This window comes from Bombina bombina, chromosome 4 (genome assembly GCF_027579735.1).
Source record: "Bombina bombina isolate aBomBom1 chromosome 4, aBomBom1.pri, whole genome shotgun sequence".
NCBI classification, from domain to species: Eukaryota; Metazoa; Chordata; class Amphibia; order Anura; family Bombinatoridae; genus Bombina; species Bombina bombina.
Window position 1 is genome coordinate 798,784,909 of NC_069502.1, and position 20,476 is coordinate 798,805,384.

General features: G+C 38.9%; 1 protein-coding gene across 2 annotated transcripts in view; it reads left to right on the forward strand.

Moving 5' to 3' along the window:
• LOC128657022 (gastrula zinc finger protein XlCGF26.1-like) overlaps nt 1-20,221 on the forward strand; it is a 69,235-nt gene extending 49,014 nt beyond the window's left edge. For both annotated transcript variants that reach the window (XM_053711249.1, XM_053711250.1), the window contains one exon: nt 18,454-20,221. In XM_053711249.1, coding sequence (XP_053567224.1) covers nt 18,454-19,619 — 1,166 coding nt within the window. In that variant the 3' untranslated portion in view covers nt 19,620-20,221. The remainder of the gene's footprint in view (nt 1-18,453) is intronic.
• The last annotated feature ends 255 nt before the right edge of the window (nt 20,222-20,476 follow it).

The window sequence follows — 20,476 nt, forward strand, 5'->3', positions numbered from 1 at the left end:
TCCTATGCAATATACTATTTGTATTATATTCTATAGAATGTTTATCCTGATTCCCTCTTGGGATTGTACTACTATTTCTATGGAAATTGGTACTTATTTTCAGGATTCTTTAGATTTTTTGAATATAACCTTGGTAGAGCATATTCATGTACTTTTTATATTTTAGCTCAGCTTTATCTGTGGCTGACATTGCTGTTTTTTCAACCTTTGTTGAACAGTTAGTATAAGCAGTTTCAGATTCTCAAGTATATAACTCTGTTTATTTACTTCAGATGTATTCATTTAATTATGTTTACTGTATCTATTATTATGATTTCTAGTATATTTTATTATCTCTATCTTGATAGGATGATAATTTATTTCATTTCTGTTTTCTCCACTATTGTTGGAAGTCTAGAATTTTTTTGCCCTACTTTAAGTCCGGTGATGTAGATCAGTTGGTGAATGTCTTGACTACAAATATTGTTCTAGATCCAAGGGTCTCAGATTCATATTCCGGCAAGGTCATTACAGCCAATTGGCCTTTTGAGGTCAATTTATTGTATGCCATTTATTTGAGTAATAATAATTACTGTTTTTTCTCAGCTGCTAATTTGGTTAATTCTGGGTGTAAGCACTGAAAAAGCATTTTTTGTATCCTTTTGGGAGAAATACTCTAAATACTAGTTATTAGACTGCATGAAGGTGCGGTTCTCTATCCAGTCATTCTGGTGGGGGGCAGATTGAATTGTTTTTGGATCAGTCCAAAATCTATATTTTTTCTTAGGGTTTGAATAGATTTTCAGAATGAGACCTTCTATGGGAAGAATCTTCTTTCTCAGTACACTCTGTGATTTATTTTCAGGAGTGATTATGCCAGTCCTTTTTGCAGGAACAGGGTTTGGGTTTCTATTCATTTCTATTCTTTGTCCCAAAGAAGAAGGGTTTATTCAGTTCATTTTTTGGATCTGAAGTCTTTTATATTGTTTTGTTAGTTTCAACTCTTATGTTGGCAATTATAAGGACTATTATGCCTTTTTGTTAAGGTCATTTCATGTCCACTCATTTTTCAGGCTATTTATCCGCATAATATATGTTCATTAAGTCCACTTGTGGATTCTGAGATTTTATATTTAAGATAAGCTTTACCAATTTGTCACTTTTCCATTTGGTTTAGTGACAGCTTTATGAATATTTCATAGGTTCATGGTGCCCTTCCTATGTCTTCAGGCAGTAAGGTATGGTGGTGCTTCCTTATTTGGATGATATTTTGGTATTCGCTTAATCTTTTCTTTTATTAAGATGGGCAGATAACTCAGCATGCTAATGCACTGTACCTGAGCCCTGTAGCAACCTGAAGGTTGCAGATTTGATTGCTGGAGAGGTCCATTCAGCCTTTTATTCTTCTGAGGTCAATTACCCTTATGGGTAATTAGACGAGCTTACAAGTACCTAATACATTCTTATGAAAGAGCAGTATTCATATATGTGGATCTTTCTTTTTTGGAATCTCTTTGAATCAACTAAGTTTTTTGTTTTCTCAAAACATAGTTGGAGGATTTAATTTACCTAAGTTTAGTGACTCCTCAGACAAGGGTCACTTCTTTTTGTTTTTTTAGATGGATTCTATGTGCATGTCTTTGTCTTTATCGGACAAAAGTCAATTGTATTTGGCATTAGCCTTTTTTACTTACAGTCTTGTTCATTTCTTTCAGTGTCTATGTGCATGAAAGTTTTAGGTCTCATAACTGCAGCATCGGGCATGGTTCCCTTTGCTTGTTTTTCTTCTGAGATCTCTTTTTGCTTTGCATACTGAATCTACGTTACAGGGTTTGTTTTCAGATATCACAGCTGATATTTTTAAATGTGAACACTCTTTTCTCTCTGATTTTGATGATCAGTTTATCATCGTTCTATTCAGGGGGTCTTTCTTTGTTCGTCCTTCTTGGACTGTATTCTTAATAGATGCAAGTCTTGCAGGTTGGAGAGCTGTCTGATGGTCTTTGACAGCACAAGGGGTTTGGAAACTTCAAGAGGTGAGGTTTCCAATCGATATTTTGAACTTTGTGCTATTTTCAGAGCTCTTTCAGGCTTAGCTTCTTTTAGGAGAGATTTTTTCTTTCACACAGACAATGTCACAATTGTGGCATATATCAATCATTTAATAGCGACTCACAGTTCCTTAGCATTTAAGAAGTATCTTGAATACGTTCTTAGGTGGTTTTCCTCTCCTGTCTAATCTTTACGATTTATATCTCAGGTTTAGACACTTGGGAGATGGATTATCTCAACCATCAGTCTTTACATCTGGCAGAGTGGTACCTCCTATACAAATGTGTTCTCTCAATTTCCCAGGTACCTTTTCAGGTCTAGGGATCCTCAGGTGCAAATGGTGGATACTTTAGCAGTGCCTTGGTTTTTGCAACCTGGCTACATCCTTCCGCTTCTGTTTTTTTCTTCCAAAGGTTTTCTTCAAGATCATTTTGGAATAGTCTCATATGTCTGATAGTATCAGCATGCCCTCTTAGGTTTGGTATGTGGATCTTGTTCGGATGTCCAGTTGCCATCCTTGGCCACTTTTTCTTTGGCTAGCCCTCTTGTTTTAGGGGCTATTTTTTTCCATCAGGATTTCAAATTTCTAATTTGAAGGTATGGAACTTGTTTAGTGTTTAGTCATAGAGGTTTCTCACTATGTTGCAGGCTTATAAGTCTGTTTTAAAGAACATTTGTTATAAGGTTTGATAAATCTATATTTTATGGTGTTCTCATAAATTCTTGTGGCATTCTCATAGAATTCCTAGAATTTTACAGTTTCTTCAGGATGGTTTAGTTTATGATTTGTCTGTAAGTATTTTAGAGACACATATTTGCCTTTTCTGTTTCTTTTTATAAGAAAAGATTCCTATTCTTCCTGACATTTACTGTTTTGTTCTGACTTTGGTTTGTATCAAGTCTGTTATTTTATCAATTTCTCCTCCTTGGAGTCTTGAATTGGTTTTTAAGGCTTTACAGGCTCTTCTGTTTGAGCCTATACATACTTTCAATATTAGACTATTTTCTTGGAAGGTATTGTTCATTTTTAAACTATCTCTTCAGCTAGAAGAGTTTTCTGAATTGTCTGCTCTCTCTTGTCAGTCTCCTTTTCTGATTTTTCATCAGAATCAGGCTGTTTTGCAGACATCATTTAAATGTATTTCTAGGGTTGTGAATTCTAAACAACATTACAGGGAGTGCAGAATTATTAGGCAAGTTGTATTTTTGAGGATTAATTTTATTATTAAACAACAACCATGTTCTCAATGAACCCAAAAAACTCATTAATATCAAAGCTGAATATTTTTGGAAGTAGTTTTTAGTTTGTTTTTAGTTTTAGCTATTTTAGGGGGATATCTGTGTGTGCAGGTGACTATTACTGTGCATAATTATTAGGCAACTTAACAAAAAACAAATATATACCCATTTCAATTATTTATTTTTACCAGTGAAACCAATATAACATCTCAACATTCACAAATATACGTTTCTGACATTCAAAAACAAAACAAAAACAAATCAGTGACCAATATAGCCACCTTTCTTTGCAAGGACACTCAAAAGCCTGCCATCCATGGATTCTGTCAGTGTTTTGATGTGTTCACCATCAACATTGCGTGCAGCAGCAACCACAGCCTCCCAGACACTGTTCAGAGAGGTGTACTGTTTTCCCTCCTTGTAAATCTCACATTTGATGATGGACCACAGGTTCTCAATGGGGTTCAGATCAGGTGAACAAGGAGGCCATGTCATTAGATTTTCTTCTTTTATACCCTTTCTTGCCAGTCACGCTGTGGAGTACTTGGACGCGTGTGATGGAGCATTGTCCTGCATGAAAATCATGTTTTTCTTGAAGGATGCAGACTTCTTCCTGTACCACTGCTTGAAGAAGGTGTCTTCCAGAAACTGGCAGTAGGACTGGGAGTTGAGCTTGACTCCATCCTCAACCCGAAAAGGCCCCACAAGCTCATCTTTGATGATACCAGCCCAAACCAGTACTCCACCTCCACCTTGCTGGCATCTGAGTCGGACTGGAGCTCTCTGCCCTTTACCAATCCAGCCACGGGCCCATCCATCTGGCCCATCAAGACTCACTCTCATTTCATCAGTCCATAAAACCTTAGAAAAATAAGTCTTGAGATATTTCTTGGCCCAGTCTTGACGTTTCAGCTTGTGTGTCTTGTTCAGTGGTGGTCGTCTTTCAGCCTTTCTTACCTTGGCCATGTCTCTGAGTATTGCACACCTTGTGCTTTTGGGCACTCCATTGATGTTGCAGCTCTGAAATATGGCCAAACTGGTGGCAAGTGGCATCTTGGCAGCTGCACGCTTGACTTTTCTCAGTTCATGGGCAGTTATTTTGCGCCTTGGTTTTTCCACACGCTTCTTGCGACCATGTTGACTATTTTGAATGAAACGCTTGATTGTTCGATGATCACGCTTCAGAAGCTTTGCAATTTTAAGAGTGCTACATCCCTCTGCAAGATATCTCACTATTTTTTACTTTTCTGAGCCTGTCAAGTCCTTCTTTTGACCCATTTTGCCAAAGGAAAGGAAGTTGCCTAATAATTATGCACACCTGATATAGGGTGTTGATGTCATTAGACCACACCCCTTCTCATTACAGAGATGCACATCACCTAATATGCTTAATTGGTAGTAGGCTTTCAAGCCTATACAGCTTGGAGTAAGACAACATGCATAAAGAGGATGATGTGGTCAAAATACTCATTTGCCTAATAATTCTGCACTCCCTGTAATAATTTGTTGTTCCTTCCTTGTGTCCTAATTCTAAGAATTCTCTGGAGAGATCCTTACATTCTCTGGATGTTGTTCGAGCTTTGAAATATTATGTTGAAGCTACTAAAGATTTCAGGAAGACTTCTAGTCTATTTGTTATCTTTTCTGGTTCTAGGAAAGGTCAGAAAGCTTCTGCCATTTCCTTTGCATCTTGGTTACTGCTTCTGTTTCATCAGGTTTTTTTGGAGGCGGGTAAACCCCTGCATCAGAGGATCACAGCTAATTCTACCAGATCAGTCTCCACTTCTTGGGCTTTTAAGAAAGAAGCTTCAGTTGATCAGATTTGCAAAGCAGCAACTTGGTCTTCTTTGCATACTTTTACTAAATTCTACCGATTTGATGTATTTGCTTCTTCTGAAGCAGTTTTTGGTAGAAAAGTTCTTCAGGCAGCTGTTTCAGTTTGATTCTTCTGCATATGTTTTAAGTTTTTTCTTTAAATTTATGAGAAAAACTTATTTTTTGGTGTGTGGATTTAATTTTTTCAGCGGAAAATGGCTGTTTTTATTTTATCCCTCCCTCTCTAGTGACTCTTCTGTGGATCACCACATCTTGGGTATTTCTATCCCATACGTCACTAGCTCATTGACTCTAAAGACACAAAGTGAGAAAACCTAATACCCAACAAGAATTAAACAACGTCCCATCTCAAGTGTACTGCACAAACAGGAGCAATGTAAGCAAACAGTCTCAGGTTGTGGACAGATGTCGAAATAAAGTTCAGGCAATGAGGTAGTGGTGCGTAATACAGGAATATGCAGATATATATATAGAATGATACAGTCTCACCTCTGTTTTTTGTTTTTAGGTTTACACAGTATTCCGCTGTTTTTCCCTTTACGGTCACAGAATTACCGCTGGGTTTCTGCACACTCGCACCCACCAGGGGGGGGCGTGTACAGTGCTGTATCAGATGTAATCCACAAAACGTTCCGTAAGTCTTTACACTCACTTGCCGCTTGCCGAGTGTTCAGCCGATTCACTCCTTCTGAGGATCAGAGGCCTACCGCCCACCAGGGGGCGTGTCCAGGACTCTACCGGACAATCCTCCAATCCGAGTGCTCGACTGATTTTCGTCACACCCGTTGTCCACCAATCCAGGGACTGCAGTCTGGAACCATAGGAATCCTCCGTTCAGGTAGACGGAACTTTAGCACCGAACCGGCTTTTCACATGTGTGATAATGGGATATCCCAGCTGCCGCTTGTCCAATACAGACCAAAACAGTTCCAGTGGTTGCTCCCAGAAAAGCAGAGAAGTGGACGAGGCAGGGAACTAACGCTCTCCAGGCTAAAGTATAAAGTCCACCAAAGAAAACAAGTGAGAGCGCTAGTATAAAAATAAAATATAACCTTTATTGGTATATATAAAATAAAGTAGGACAACACAGTGTCAAAAGAGCAAAGATGGGGCACCTCTGGCTGGCAGGCTTACGCGTTTCGGCATAGCCGTAATCATAGCATACTGAAGCCAGCCACAGGTGTTCCTTATGTACATAAGTAAGAACAACCTCATTGGCTAAAAACATATTGAAAAACAACACGCCCTGAGTTTATTTTAACCCCATACATACTGGTTGTGAACTAAAGATAACAGAGCAACAAGAGGTCATGAAACCATTTCTTGTACATATAATTTTCTGGTATTAACAAATAAATGAAATAAATACCAAGTTTAAATACTATTATCTACAATGTATTTGTTTGACCTGAATATTCTTTAACAAAGCCATAATGATACAAATTATGAATTAAAGGTCAAACAAGTGGCAAAGAGTTATTTAATTTCCAAATACTTATTTTTCTGGATTTGTGGTTGTGTACCACACATGAGAGTAAGGGCCACTTATTCAGGCTTATAAGAACCTAATACACAACTATGCGTTCATGTATACCGCTTGATTGTTTAGACCCACTCTCTGTGATTAAAAAAAAACCAAAAACAGAGTAGGTTGAAAAATTACCTCTATGCATTGATGTTTGAAATATACATATAGAGACACAATCTCCTATTTTCTTGATCCGTAGGATGACATATTTTTAAAAATTCTACAAAAGCCTATATTCTAAGAGATGGAATAGTTAGTAGTTATATCTCTAGAATGAAACTGTAATATGTACATATATACAAATAAGTGTAGTGTTTAAGATGATTGTTTATGTAATATGAGTAGCAGTGAGAATAATCTTTAGGAATATAATTGTATAGACATAGCATGGAATGAAACATTCATTTCTATTCCCAGTAATTTATAAGATCAAACTCAGAGTTCAATCCTTTTGGGACTCTGGTTTCCATCTTAAAAATCCACAGCATCTCTCTTTTAGAGAGTGCTACTTCACGATCACCCCCTCTTCTCGGTCTAGGTACCATATCAATAGGCTGCCAAGAAAAACAAGTCAGATCTTGTCCGTGGATTTGGGCGAAGTGATGTACTATAGGAGTAGTAGCCTTGCCCACTCTAATGGTGGACAGGTGCTTTCTAATCCTACTTCTGATGTCCCTTGTAGTGGGTGGATATGATCCTACATCCATTTGTGGAATCACTCCCCAGTTTTCTTAAAGATACCAAGCACTTAATGAATTTGGTACAGGACATTAAATGGCAGGAAGGGGTACATCTATGGGCAACCATTGATGTTACAGCACTTTATTCTACCATTCCACATTCCAAAGGATTGGAAGCTGTATCATTTTTTCTAAAAAATTGGTCCTCTTTCACGACAGATTTCCAACAGTATATTCTACAGGTGACTGAGTTTTTATTAACTCACAATTTTTTTGAGTTTCAGGGTGTCTTTTATCTCCAGAGATGTGGGACGGCGATGGGGGCCAAGTTTGCCCCCTCCTATGCCAACCTTTTTATGGGTTGGTGGGAGCTGTCCCACATCTTTGGAGATAGGAACCTATCACGTAATTGTATCGTTTTTTATCGCCGTTTTATCGACGATCTGATTCTCATATGGCACGGTGACTATAATGTCCTGAAAACATTCATTGAAGGGCTTAATGTCAATGACATAGGCCTTAAATTTACGAGTGAGATTCAACAGACTCAGATTAACTATCTGGATGTAGTCTTAAGTGGTAGCCCTCAGGGCTCAGTAAAAACATGTCTGTACAGAAAACCAATCTCTGGCAACTCTTTGTTGCATGCCAAGAGCTGCCACCCCAAGCATGTGCCATATGGCATAGCGAAAGGCCAACTTATGAGGGCAAAACGTAATTGCTCTGACACCAGAGAAGGTGAGATACAGATGATGGAAGTTAAAAAACGCCTCCTACAGAGAGGCTATCCAAAAAAGGTGGTTAATAGGGCCCAGAGGGAAGTTAAGAATCTGAACAGACAAGATCTTTTAAAAGACAAAGATCGGAAAACTAAGGACACCATGAAAGGGGTAACCTTCGTGACAGACTACAGCGACCAGTATGAAGCGGTCTGTAATATTGTAAAACATCACTTTAATATGCTGGTGGCAGATGACAGACTAATACAATGCGTAAAAGAAGGACTTAGATGTTCCTATAGACGTAACAAAACTATAGGAAATATCTTGTCTCCAACTGTCCTACCGAAATCCATTTCACAAGGAAGTGCTTGGTTAACTAGCAAAGGGTCCTACAAATGTGGTAGCTCTAGATGTGGGGCATGTGAATATCTGACTGTGTCAGAACACTTTTGCTCCACTGTGACTGGTATCTCCTATGAAATAAATTTCTGCCTAAATTGTACATCTACCTTCGTGATCTATTGCGTTACCTGCACTAGATGTGGAAAACAATACATTGGGCTCACTACAAGGGACATCAGAAGTAGGATTAGAAAGCACCTGTCCACCATTAGAGTGGGCAAGGCTACTACTCCTATAGTACATCACTTCGCCCAAATCCACGGACAAGATCTGACTTGTTTTTCTTGGCAGCCTATTGATATGGTACCTAGACGAGAAGAGGGGGTGATCGTGAAGTAGCACTCTCTAAAAGAGAGATGCTGTGGATTTTTAAGATGGAAACCAGAGTCCCAAAAGGATTGAACTCTGAGTTTGATCTTATAAATTACTGGGAATAGAAATGAATGTTTCATTCCATGCTATGTCTATACAATTATATTCCTAAAGATTATTCTCACTGCTACTCATATTAAATAAACAATCATCTTAAACACTACACTTATTTGTATATATGTACATATTACAGTTTCATTCTAGAGATATAACTACTAACTATTCCATCTCTTAGAATATAGGCTTTTGTAGAATTTTTAAAAATATGTCATCCTACGGATCAAGAAAATAGGAGATTGTGTCTCTATATGTATATTTCAAACATCAATGCATAGAGGTAATTTTTCAACCTACTCTGTTTTTTTTTTTTTTTTAATCACAGAGAGTGGGTCTAAACAAACAAGCGGTATACATGAACGCATAGTTGTGTATTAGGTTCTTATAAGCCTGAATAAGTGGCCCTTACTCTCATGTGTGGTACACAACCACAAATCCAGAAAAATAAGTATTTGGAAATTAAATAACTCTTTGCCACTTGTTTGACCTTTAATTCATAATTTGTATCATTATGGCTTTGTTAAAGAATATTCAGGTCAAACAAATACATTGTAGATAATAGTATTTAAACTTGGTATTTATTTCATTTATTTGTTAATACCAGAAAATTATATGTACAAGAAATGGTTTCATGACCTCTTGTTGCTCTGTTATCTTTAGTTCACAACCAGTATGTATGGGGTTAAAATAAACTCAGGGCGTGTTGTTTTTCAATATGTTTTTAGCCAATGAGGTTGTTCTTACTTATGTACATAAGGAACACCTGTGGCTGGCTTCAGTATGCTATGATTACGGCTATGCCGAAACGCGTAAGCCTGCCAGCCAGAGGTGCCCCATCTTTGCTCTTTTGACACTGTGTTGTCCTACTTTATTTTATATATACCAATAAAGGTTATATTTTATTTTTATACTAGCGCTCTCACTTGTTTTCTTTGGTGGACTTAGCTCATTGACTCTTGCCAATTACATGAAAGAAAACATAATTTATGTAATAACCTACCTGATAAATTAATTTTTTTCATATTGGCAAGAGTCCATGAGACCCACCCTTTTTATGGTGGTTGTGTTTTTTGTATAAAAGCACAATTATATTCCAGTTCCTCTTTTTGTATGCTTTTTACTCCTTTTTTCTATCGCCCCACTACTTGGCTATTTGTTTAACTGAATTATGGGTGTGGTGAGAGGTGTATTTATAGGCATTTGAGGTTTGGAAAAACTTTGCCCCTCCTGGTAGGATTATATATCCCACACATCACTAGCTCATGGACTCTTGCCAATATGAAAGAAATTAATTTATCAGGTAAGTTCTTATATAAAATATATATATATATATTAGTTTTTAATATAGTTTTTAGTTATATAATAGTTTTGGATCTCCCCTTAGCCCCCAACCTTCCTGATACCCCCCCCCCCCCCCCAAACAGCTCTCTAACCCTCTACCTATTTGCTGCCATCTTCGGTACTCAGTTTGCTGCAAATAAGGCAAAAAATGTTTTTAAAAATGTAAGTACCCATTTTTTTCTGTTGTGTAGCTGCCCCCTCCCAGATCACTTCTCCCCCCAACGGATCCCACAGAGGATACACTCTCCTCCCCCCTCACTGTGACTCATCACCGCCACTTTTTTCCCTTGAATGCCTGTAGCGTGGCGTGGTCCCATCCACTCCCGCCCCCTACAGCGATGGGCCGCCCACCCACCTCCCTCCTTACCCTCCCACCCACCAACGAATGGTACCAACGCTGTCCAATGCAGAGAGGGCCACAGAGTTGCCCTCTCTGCATCGGTATCTCTGTAAATCTTTTTCTGCATTGCCCCACTCGTGGAGCATGCAGAAATAGTGCAATCTCGCTATTTTGAGCGAGATTGCGGCAGAGAGAAGCCCAGGACTGCAGTGACATGCAGGGTACGTCGCTGGTCCTTAAGGGCATAGCAACCAGCGTCTTACAGGGTACGCCGCTGGTTGTTAAGTAAAGTTAGACATGTATTTTACTCTATTCTGCTTTTATTTTTTTTAGACTGTCTGCAACCACACAGCATCTTATCTAGCAAGTGAGGGGGGAGTGTGGGTGAACCGTCTGTGAGAGATTTATATATTTTGGGAAAGCTTAAGTATAGTAAAATCTTAGAAGAATGGTCTGTATCCTGCATTCCAGGGGAATATATTGTTAGATACTGAGAGTCCCATTAGCCTTGAAGAATTTTAGTGCATTTTAAACACACCTATTAAAATATAGCAAGTTTAATTAGGAGAACGTTGGTTAGGGAGACTAGAGAATGCATTGGGTTCCATATTGTATACATCTCATTTGGGGAATTACAGCTGAAACATATCATTGAGACTATGAGAATGAGATCACTCCAGGATGCTGTACTGTGGATTGTCCTGGCTAGTGTGCAGTAAAATCAATACTCGAAGCTAAGTGTATAGATCTGTTGCATAATGTATTGATTAGGCTTAATTTATGTAACATTGTACTTTTATTAATATTTAACACTGCTTAATGTAATATTGTATTGATGGCCACTGAAACTGAAATGATCTCCTGCCTTATGTAAATACATTTAATATCATAATAAAACACTGTTATTATTTCACTGCATTTTGTGTTGGTTCTCCCTTTTCTAGTGCTAAACCACAAACTTTGTTTTGGTGCACAATTAATGCTGAAAGCCAGACAAAACACTTGTGGACTTCAAAGTTTTGGTATTAGGAGTAAAGGACCCTGGACTCTCACCACCTGTATGAAAGAAAACGTAACTTATGCTTACCTGATTACTTAATTTCTTTCAAGGTGGTGACAGTCCACAGGATCCCACCTTTTTTTTGTGGTTGATTTTCTTCCTAATGGGAGAGAGTCCACAGCCGATTCATTACTTATGGGAAATAAGAACCTGGCCACAAGGAGGAGGCAAAGTCCCACTAGCCAAAGGCTTAAATACTCCTCCCCCTTTCCCTATCCCCCAGTCATTATTTGCCTTTCGTCCCAGGAGGTTGGCAGAGAAGAGTCAGAAGTTTTCCTTTTATTCTACTCCCCCTTCCCCTATCCCCCAGTCATTCTTCGTCTTTTGTCCCAGGAGGTTGGCAGAGAAGTGTCAGAAGTTTTTCCTTTTATTCTACTTTGATTTAACATTTATTTTATTTTGTTTTGTCCCTTATGGAGGGTTCTTCCCTTCGACATGGGACAGGAGTTTTAAGTAGTCCTGTCAGTCTCCCTTGGAGAGCCTGGGCGAAAGTAAGAGTCCGGAGATGCAGTGGGAGCTTCCCCTGCGACACCATCCTGACTCATTTTCACAGCTCCGTTTCAGCACTCGGCGGTGTCGAACTTTGCTTCGCTACATGCTGTTTTTCTTTCAAATCCATGGCGGAGGCACTACTACTATTCGTCACACATGAAGGGCCGTGTTCCCGTTCCACGGCGTGGATTCCAGTAAGATTGTTTAATTTTATTTCATTACTTTAATGTGATTTATTATGATGATTGAGTATGGGCCTCGCTAAGTCACCTTCTGTTCGATTTAGGAATCAAGTATTTATTTCCATTTACGGGGTACTTTTGAACAGGGATGGGGTTGGTTATCATATTTCTTATCTGATTTTCCTGCTTGTGTGGGGAATTTGGGCTTTGAGGCCAAGACTTGTAATGTTTCCTAAGTTACACAATGACTTTTGGTGTGGCATGGCTTGAATTCTCCTTTGAGTTAAGTTATAGATTGTTTTTGGCTTATTTAGTTCTTTATGGGGCCTAGTTTTGCCGCCCTTACGTGGCACGCTTTTTGGACTTCGCAGGGCACCTGACATCGGGCGTGATTACGCTTGGGTGGTCCTTCTCACCCTTCCAAATTTCTGGCTGACTGGCGACGGTGGAAAGAGTCTGCTCCTCTGAGGCCTGGTCATAGGAGGTGGTGAGTGCCCCAGCCATTGTAGGTGTCAAGTGCCAGTTGTTTTTCCAAATTGCAGTTTATTTTCTCTATTTTAGCCATGGAGGATTTGGGTGCCAGGCCTATTTTAATCTCTGATTATGATGCATCCTCGGACGAGGATAGTGATTTGGCTATGTTATTGTCTCTTGTGCCTGGATGGTTTGCCGAGTTTCCTGTGCTCGGAGGACTCTGGACCTTCTGAGCCATTGGCTTCTGGGGGCTCTGTTCCTCAATAGGTACCTTCCCAATCACACTTTTCCTTTATCATTGTGGGTGACCCCAAGGTGAATGTCCCCTCCGTATTGGGTGGATTTTTCACTCCGGAAATGGCTGGACATTTTCATTTTAATATCTTAATGGAGCTGATTCGTCTGCAGGACCCTGAAGTTTCCTTGCATTTATGCCCTTGTTCGCCTATTCCGGGTGTTTAGACTGTGAATGGCATAATATTAATATCCGGGAGTGTTTGTTTCCCCATGTTGTGTTTTTCGCTACAGGATCGTGCGGCTGCGTGTCCTGCTACGACTCTTGCTTGATTTATTGGGGGACCCTTTTCTGTATCAGGGATCGTATTGTTCCTCTCAAGATTTTTCGAGATAGGCTTGTGGGGTGCATTTTTGCCCGGTCAGTCTAATGTGAGCTTTCCCAGTTATGTTTTTCTGAAGGTTTCCTTTTCTGTTTGGCAGGTACTGCAGAAACATGGTCCCTTCTGGGCAGATGCCTGTGGTGCCCTTGTTTTTTTTTTAATCCGGGTAGGATTCTTTATTTTTGTTTTTCTTTCCCTATGTGAAATTTTGGTTTTGCTCGATTTCGTTCTTTTACAAAAGCTGTTTCTCAGGTTCCATCCGGGGTTTGTTTGTGTGCCTTGTTACTTGTTAGTGACGCACTTTGTGCCTGCCGGTTCACTTGTTCAGTTGATATTTTTTCACAAAACACATAAAAAATTAAATATATATTTTTTTAAAACTACACCTAGACCTTGGGGTCTAGATATAGGAAGTGCTTGGGCTGGCCTGTGGCGGTTTGCTTCCGAAATAGGGGCCGGTGGTGGCTCTCAGTGTCCAGATGCATTCCCGGCTAAGGGGTGTGGTCCTTACTGCTAAAGTGCGGTTATGGCTTTTTGAGATGCTTTTTGGTCTCGTAGTCCTCGCCCACTTTGAAGGTTCTGAGTTTCTTTGGAGTTCTCGCAATCTTGTCTATTTGACTTCTGAGGAGTTGTTCTGTCCTCTTCGTCTATAGGAGCTGGTGCTCGGTTCAATGGCTCACTTTCAGGTGCTGCCGCTGAGGTTCTCCGTCCATTCTGGAGCCCTTTTTAGGGATTGGGGACCGGGATAATCTTTGTCCCTGGATCGAGAGTTGCATATCTTAATTTGTTTCTTCCTCAAAGAGATTGACTTGCTCAAAGTCTGTTTGGGGATCCTATTTTTAGGACTGTTTCTTCCCTATAGATTATATGGGTGCCCCACAATGACTTAATGGTGGTCTGTGCTTCTTTGAAACCTGAGGGTCAAGAGTTCAAGTTGCACTAGTGGCTTTGTTCTCTTCATGAAGCATGTCTTAAATATATCCATTTGTAGAGAATCTTTATATGATTCTGTGAATTGACTCCTCGGTCTGATTCTCACTCTTTGTTTTCGGCACCTGTTAATTCCTTAGCAATTGGGGTTTGGATTTGACTGTGCTTCTTGTCTCTCCTTTTTTGGAGGGTTTTTGGAAGTCTTTGGTCCATTAACCGGGAGTGAGTCAGTTTTCGGGGCTAATATCCTTCGGCTATATTTCCTTTTCTGTTCTTTGCTGCCTAGTCTTTTTTTACAGACCGTTTCTTTACCTTTCCCTACCTTGCCTTGGTGCCCATGTACCTTTTAAATGATTTATTAAAGCCTTTTTGTTTTATTTCAAGGAGGTGGTGTTCTGTGGATCATTTTTTTGCTAGTCTTTTTTAGACTTGGGTGGTGCCTTGATGAGATTCAATGTTCATCTTGGGTTTTTTCTCCCTTTTCCACTATTGGTGGGGGGTGGGAGTGTTACGGCTGTGTCGGATCGCTCTGGTGAGTGGTACCCTTGTGGGTGTGCAGTGTCTGGGTAATCCTCTATAGCTGATTTAGAGGTCCTGTGGACTACTTGTTCCGTACATTCTACCAGGGTTCTCTTATCACTCTCTAAGAGCTATGATCTGATGCTCCTTAGTGTTTCGGAGATGGGCTGTTTTTATTGAGATATTTGTGCACCTCTTTCTGGTGCTTTTGTCTCAAGGTTCGGGTCACCTTTTTTTTCTAGGTGTCTGATTATTTTTTTCCTTATATGGGATCGATTGCTGGCCGATAGGGGCCTTTTGCTTGTTTGTTGCCTGTCAACTGGCAGGTTGGCAGGCAAATATAATAACTGCTAGATGTTTCTTTCTTATCCTGTTCAATTCGGGTTGTTGAGACATAGCTCTGGCAATCTATTGAACAGCTACTGTGAGGTTTGATTCCAAGGGTTTGCTCCTTGGCTGTTCGTTATCTCTATTTGTACCAGTCAGGTTGTTCTTGTTCGACCCTTTGGGTGAGTTGGGGTCTTGGGATCCTTCTACTGCTGAAGATAGTCTGCAGTCTAGTGTGGTATTGCATTGTCTGTGCGGCCTTGCGGCTTAGACGCAGAATTTGGGTACTCCTTTTGAGAGGTGGGACTTGTCTCCTACTTGTTCCTTTAGCTTCTCCTTTCTCGTCCGGCGTACTTCTTCTGGATTTTTCTTGTTTGAATTAATCTCTTTTGTACAACACCCTCAGTTCCTGGTGGACTGGGGTGTGGGACTGGGTTGTTTTTTCCTATTAACCGGTATGGGTATTTTAAATCCCTTGGTGACTGGTCTTTTTCCCTGGAATTGCCTTAGTCCCCGCTGTTATCATTTATAGTTCTCAAGATATTCTTTTCAGGTTTTGTCCTGATATTTGACTGATGTCCTCGCTCTAGGGGCGTAGGTTGGAGTACATTTATCTCCTGTCAGTTTGGTGGTCTTCTTGACGCCCTGGTTTTTTTCCCTCTTATTCCATTTATTTTTTCTTCCATCTGAGAATTGTTTGTTGGGTCCCCTACCTGGTTAGGGACTGTGGTTGGGCTGTTGCCTCTGAGAGATGGTGTTCATGAGGTCAGTGAGCTCGGTTGCGTCTACTCACGGTAACTGTCCAGGTTCTGTAGACTGTTGGTGGATTTGCGTCAATGAAGCTGCTTTTTCGAAATGGTTCTAAATTCTCTGTTTTTGGACGAAATGGGTTTCTTTGGGAGTCTATTTTTTAGGTGGTGCCCTCAGGTGGTATGCCTCTTACCCTCCCGTTTTGGCATTCTGTGTCCTCTTTGGCTTGGGTATAAATTTCCCATAAGTAATGAATGCGGCTGTGGACTCTTTCCCATTAGGAAGAAAAACATAAATTATGCTTACCTGATAATTTCCTTGTCTGCCGTGGAAAAGAGTCCACAGCCCCCCACCCTTTGTTTTTGAGGCGTTGTGTTTTTATCTTCTGGCACCTTTTTCACCTTGATGCTTCTTTCACTGTTCCTTGTTCCTCAGCTGAATGACTGGGGCATAGGGGAAGTGGGAGGAGTATTTAAGCCTTTGGCTGGTGGTTCTTTGCCTCCTCCTGGTGGCCAGGTTCTTATTTCCCCTAAGTAATGTGTAGCGGGTCTCGGTACCCCAGACTGGGCATACCCGCTAAAGTTAGCTTCCCCCCACCATGAACCTCCACTGGATACCTGCTGCTATTAGAATAATGGCCGCTGCAAGTTGTTATAGCTACCCGCAAGAACATTAGCCAAGACTGAATGCTTGAGGGTCAAAATAGGAACTGCTTTATTGCACAGAAAACACAGCTTTTATACATTTCCAACAAAAGGGGGTAGTCGCCACATAATCAATAGAAACAACTATTATACAATGAGACAAACATCATACAATGGTTAGTTAAACAAGATTCTAATCACATCCTGACTTACAAAAGGACAATAGATGACTCACACAATAACAGACACTTTACACCAAGACTAGATATGCACACATAACAGCAGTAGGTTGCAATAAGCTCAAGCATTCTGATTCTAGGGGTGGTGATTGGAGCAGGCAATACTGAATTGGACTGTCACCTTTATACTCCAACAAAACACAGGAATCCCAACTCTGTATCAGTTCCCTCCAGTCCTCATAATCTCTGGGAATTCATGGAAACTGAGTAAACCTGAATCCAGGGTAAAAGTACTCCAAATGTACCCTGGGCACCCAACTCCCATAGTCTGGGTCCATAGTCGGTGGGGAGGAGGCTGGCCTGCAGTCCTCTCCAAGAACAAAATTAACGGAAGCTTCCGTTACATGTCATAATGAATGTGGCTGTGGACTCTTTCCCACGGAAGAAAAGGAAATTATCAGGTAAGCATAATTTTTTTTTTCTTGAAGCACATCTTTTTCCCTGATCCTTTTATTACTTTTTTCCTACCTCAATTTGCTTGGCCATATGTTAGACTAAGGTGCCTGTGAGGGGTTTTATAGATCTCTTGAGGTTTGGGAATCTTTGCCTCCTTCTAGTGGTAAGGAAGAGTAATTCCCAGGAGTAATTGATTGGGACTCTCACCACCATGAAAAAATTAATATCAGGTAAGCATCAATTTGGGTTTCCCCTGTTTTTTGCATGATATAAAAAAAGATTATATTTTAACTTGTTTAGATAATATATTATGCTGGTCACGCCCTCATTACTTGTAGACGTCACTGGGTATTATTTCCCAGGCTTAATGAATCGTGGCCTCTCACCACGTGTGTGAGAGAAAACATAATTTATGCTTACCTGATAAAAAAACATTTATTTCATAGTGGTGAGGATCCACAAGACCCTACCCTGCTATTTTTTTCTGGTGTGGTATTTCTGTATTTTTTAGCACCTAATATTTTCCCTGCTCTTTTTGTTTGCTCCATTTTCACTCACCACCATGAAAGAAATTAATTTGTAAGGTAAGCATAAATTATGTTTTTAGTTTTATTTTTGATAATATTAGGATAAGTTTGTTAGAGATTTTGTATTTGTGATTCTTATGTATTTTGCTACATCTGTACAATATTTGGATCTGAGAGCTTCTGAAAAATGTATTTGTTACATGATTTTTTAAATGTTTACTATTAATTAAATATAAAATATTCCTGAGTGTCTAGTAAACTGCATGAAGCTAAGGAAAGGTGTAGGGGTCATTGCCTGCTCCTTAGTCTTGTAGTAGACACTCATTCATAGTTAAAGGGACACTCAAGTCAAAATTAACTTTCATTATTCAAATAGAGCAGCAATTTTCACAACTTTCCAATTTACTTCCATGAACAAAATCTGCAGTCTTTATATTTAAACGTTTTGAGTCACCAGCTCCTACTGAGCATGTGCAAGAATTTATAGAATAAGCGTGTATGCATTTGTGATTGGCTGATGGCTGTCACATGGTACAGGGGGAGTGGAAATAGTCATAACTTTTAAAATTGTCTGAAAACAAATCTACTACTCATTTGAAGTTCAGACTAAGTGCTATTGCATTGTCTTGTTATAGTTCATTTGTTCATTATGCAAATCTACTGTGTTGACTGGTACTTTAAAATGCCCTCAAAATATAATTATATAATTAATAACTAACATTAATCCCATTGTATTTCTTATCAACAGGTGAATTTGCAAACTGCAGTAATCCTAGTCCTAGTCATGTTGAAACTACAGATACTTATTTTAATCTTCTTCAAAATCAAAGAAGCAAAGTGGGAAATTTGTGCTCTGAATATGGGAAATCAAATCTTTCAAGACAGCAGAAAATGCATACAGGAGATAAAGCATTTTCATGTTCTGAATGTGGGAAATGTTTTGCTAGGGAATCAACTCTTATTACACATCAGAAAAATCATACAAGAGAGAAAGCATTTTCATGTTCTGAATGTACGAAGTGTTTTGCTGAGAAATCAACTCTTATTAAGCATCAGAAAATTCATACAGGAGAGAAAGCATTTTCATGTTCTGAATGTGGGAAGTGTTTTGTTCTGCAATCACATCTTTTTAGACATCAGAAAATTCATACAGGAGAGAAAGAATTTTCATGTTCTGAATGTGGGAAATGTTTTGCTCAGAAATCACATCTTACTACACATCAGAAAATTCATACAGGAGAGAAAGCATTTTCATGTTCTGAATGTGTGAAGTGTTTTGCTGAGAAATCAACTCTTATTAAGCATCAGAAAATTCATACAGGAGAGAAAGCATTTTCATGTTCTGAATGTGGGAAATGTTTTGCTGAGCAATCAACTCTTATTCAGCATCAGAAATTTCATACAGGAGAGAAAGCATTTTCATGTTCTGTATGTGGGAAATGTTTTGTTCTGCAATCACATCTTTTTAGACATCAGAAAATTCATACAGGAGAAAAAGCATTTTCATGTTCTGAATGTGGGAAATGTTTTGCTCAGAAATCACATCTTACTACACATCAGAAAATTCATACCGGAGAGAAAGCATTTTCATGTTCTGAATGTGGGAAACGTTTTATTTGGAAATCATATCTTAGTAAGCATCAGAAAATTCATACAGGAGAGAAAGCATTTTCATGTTCTGAATGTGGGAAATGTTTTGCTGAGAAATCAACTCTTATTCAGCATCAGAAATTTCATACAGGAGAGAAAGCATTTTCATGTTTTGAATGTGGGAAACGTTTTATTTGGAAATCATATCTTATTAGGCATCAGAAAATTCATACAGGAGAGAAAGCATTTTCATGTTCTGAATGTGGGAAATGTTTTATTTCAAAATCACATCTTATTAGGCATCAAAATATTCATACAGGATAGAAAGCATTTTCATGTTTTTAATGTAGGAAATGTTTTCCTAAGAAATCAACTTATAAAACATAAAAAAAAAATACATACAGGAGAGAAAGCATTTTCATATGCTGAATGTGGGAAGTGTTTAGCTCTGAAATCAGATCTTAGTAGACATCAGACACGTCTTACAGGAGAGAAAGCATTTTTATGTTCTGAATGTGGGAAATGTTTTACTATTAAATCAAATCTTATTAGACATAAAAAAAATCATACAGGAGAGAAAGCTTTTTCATGTTCTGAATGTGGGAAATGTTTTGCTAGGAAATCAACTCTTATTTCACATCAGAAAATTCATACAAGAGAGAAAGCATTTTCATGTTCTGAATGTGGGAAATGTTTTATTTCGAAATCATATCTTGTTACACATCAAAATATTCATACAGGAGAAAAAGCATTTTCATGTTTTGAATGTGGGAAAGGTTTTGCTCAGAAATCAAATCTTATTACACATCAGAAAATTCATCAAATGCAAAATGTCTAGCTCACTCCCTGATATCAATCCTATGCCCACTGATAGTGCCTGCTGACACTTAAAATGCATCCATAATAAATAAAAGCATGCAGCAACACCAGGTATATTATTTCAGTTATTTATTATTTGGCAATGCAGTTGCACAACAATGTTTTGGGAATTACCACTTAGTCACGTTGAATAAAAGTACTTTACATCCATATCAAATTTAATCCACACCGGATACAAAACAAGGCTTACAAAATTAATCTTTCACCATCATATATAAATAAGATCATAAAAAAAATGAATATTTCTATTTCTATTTTATTAATACAAATATATGACTATTTTTAACAAATCTTGCTCATAA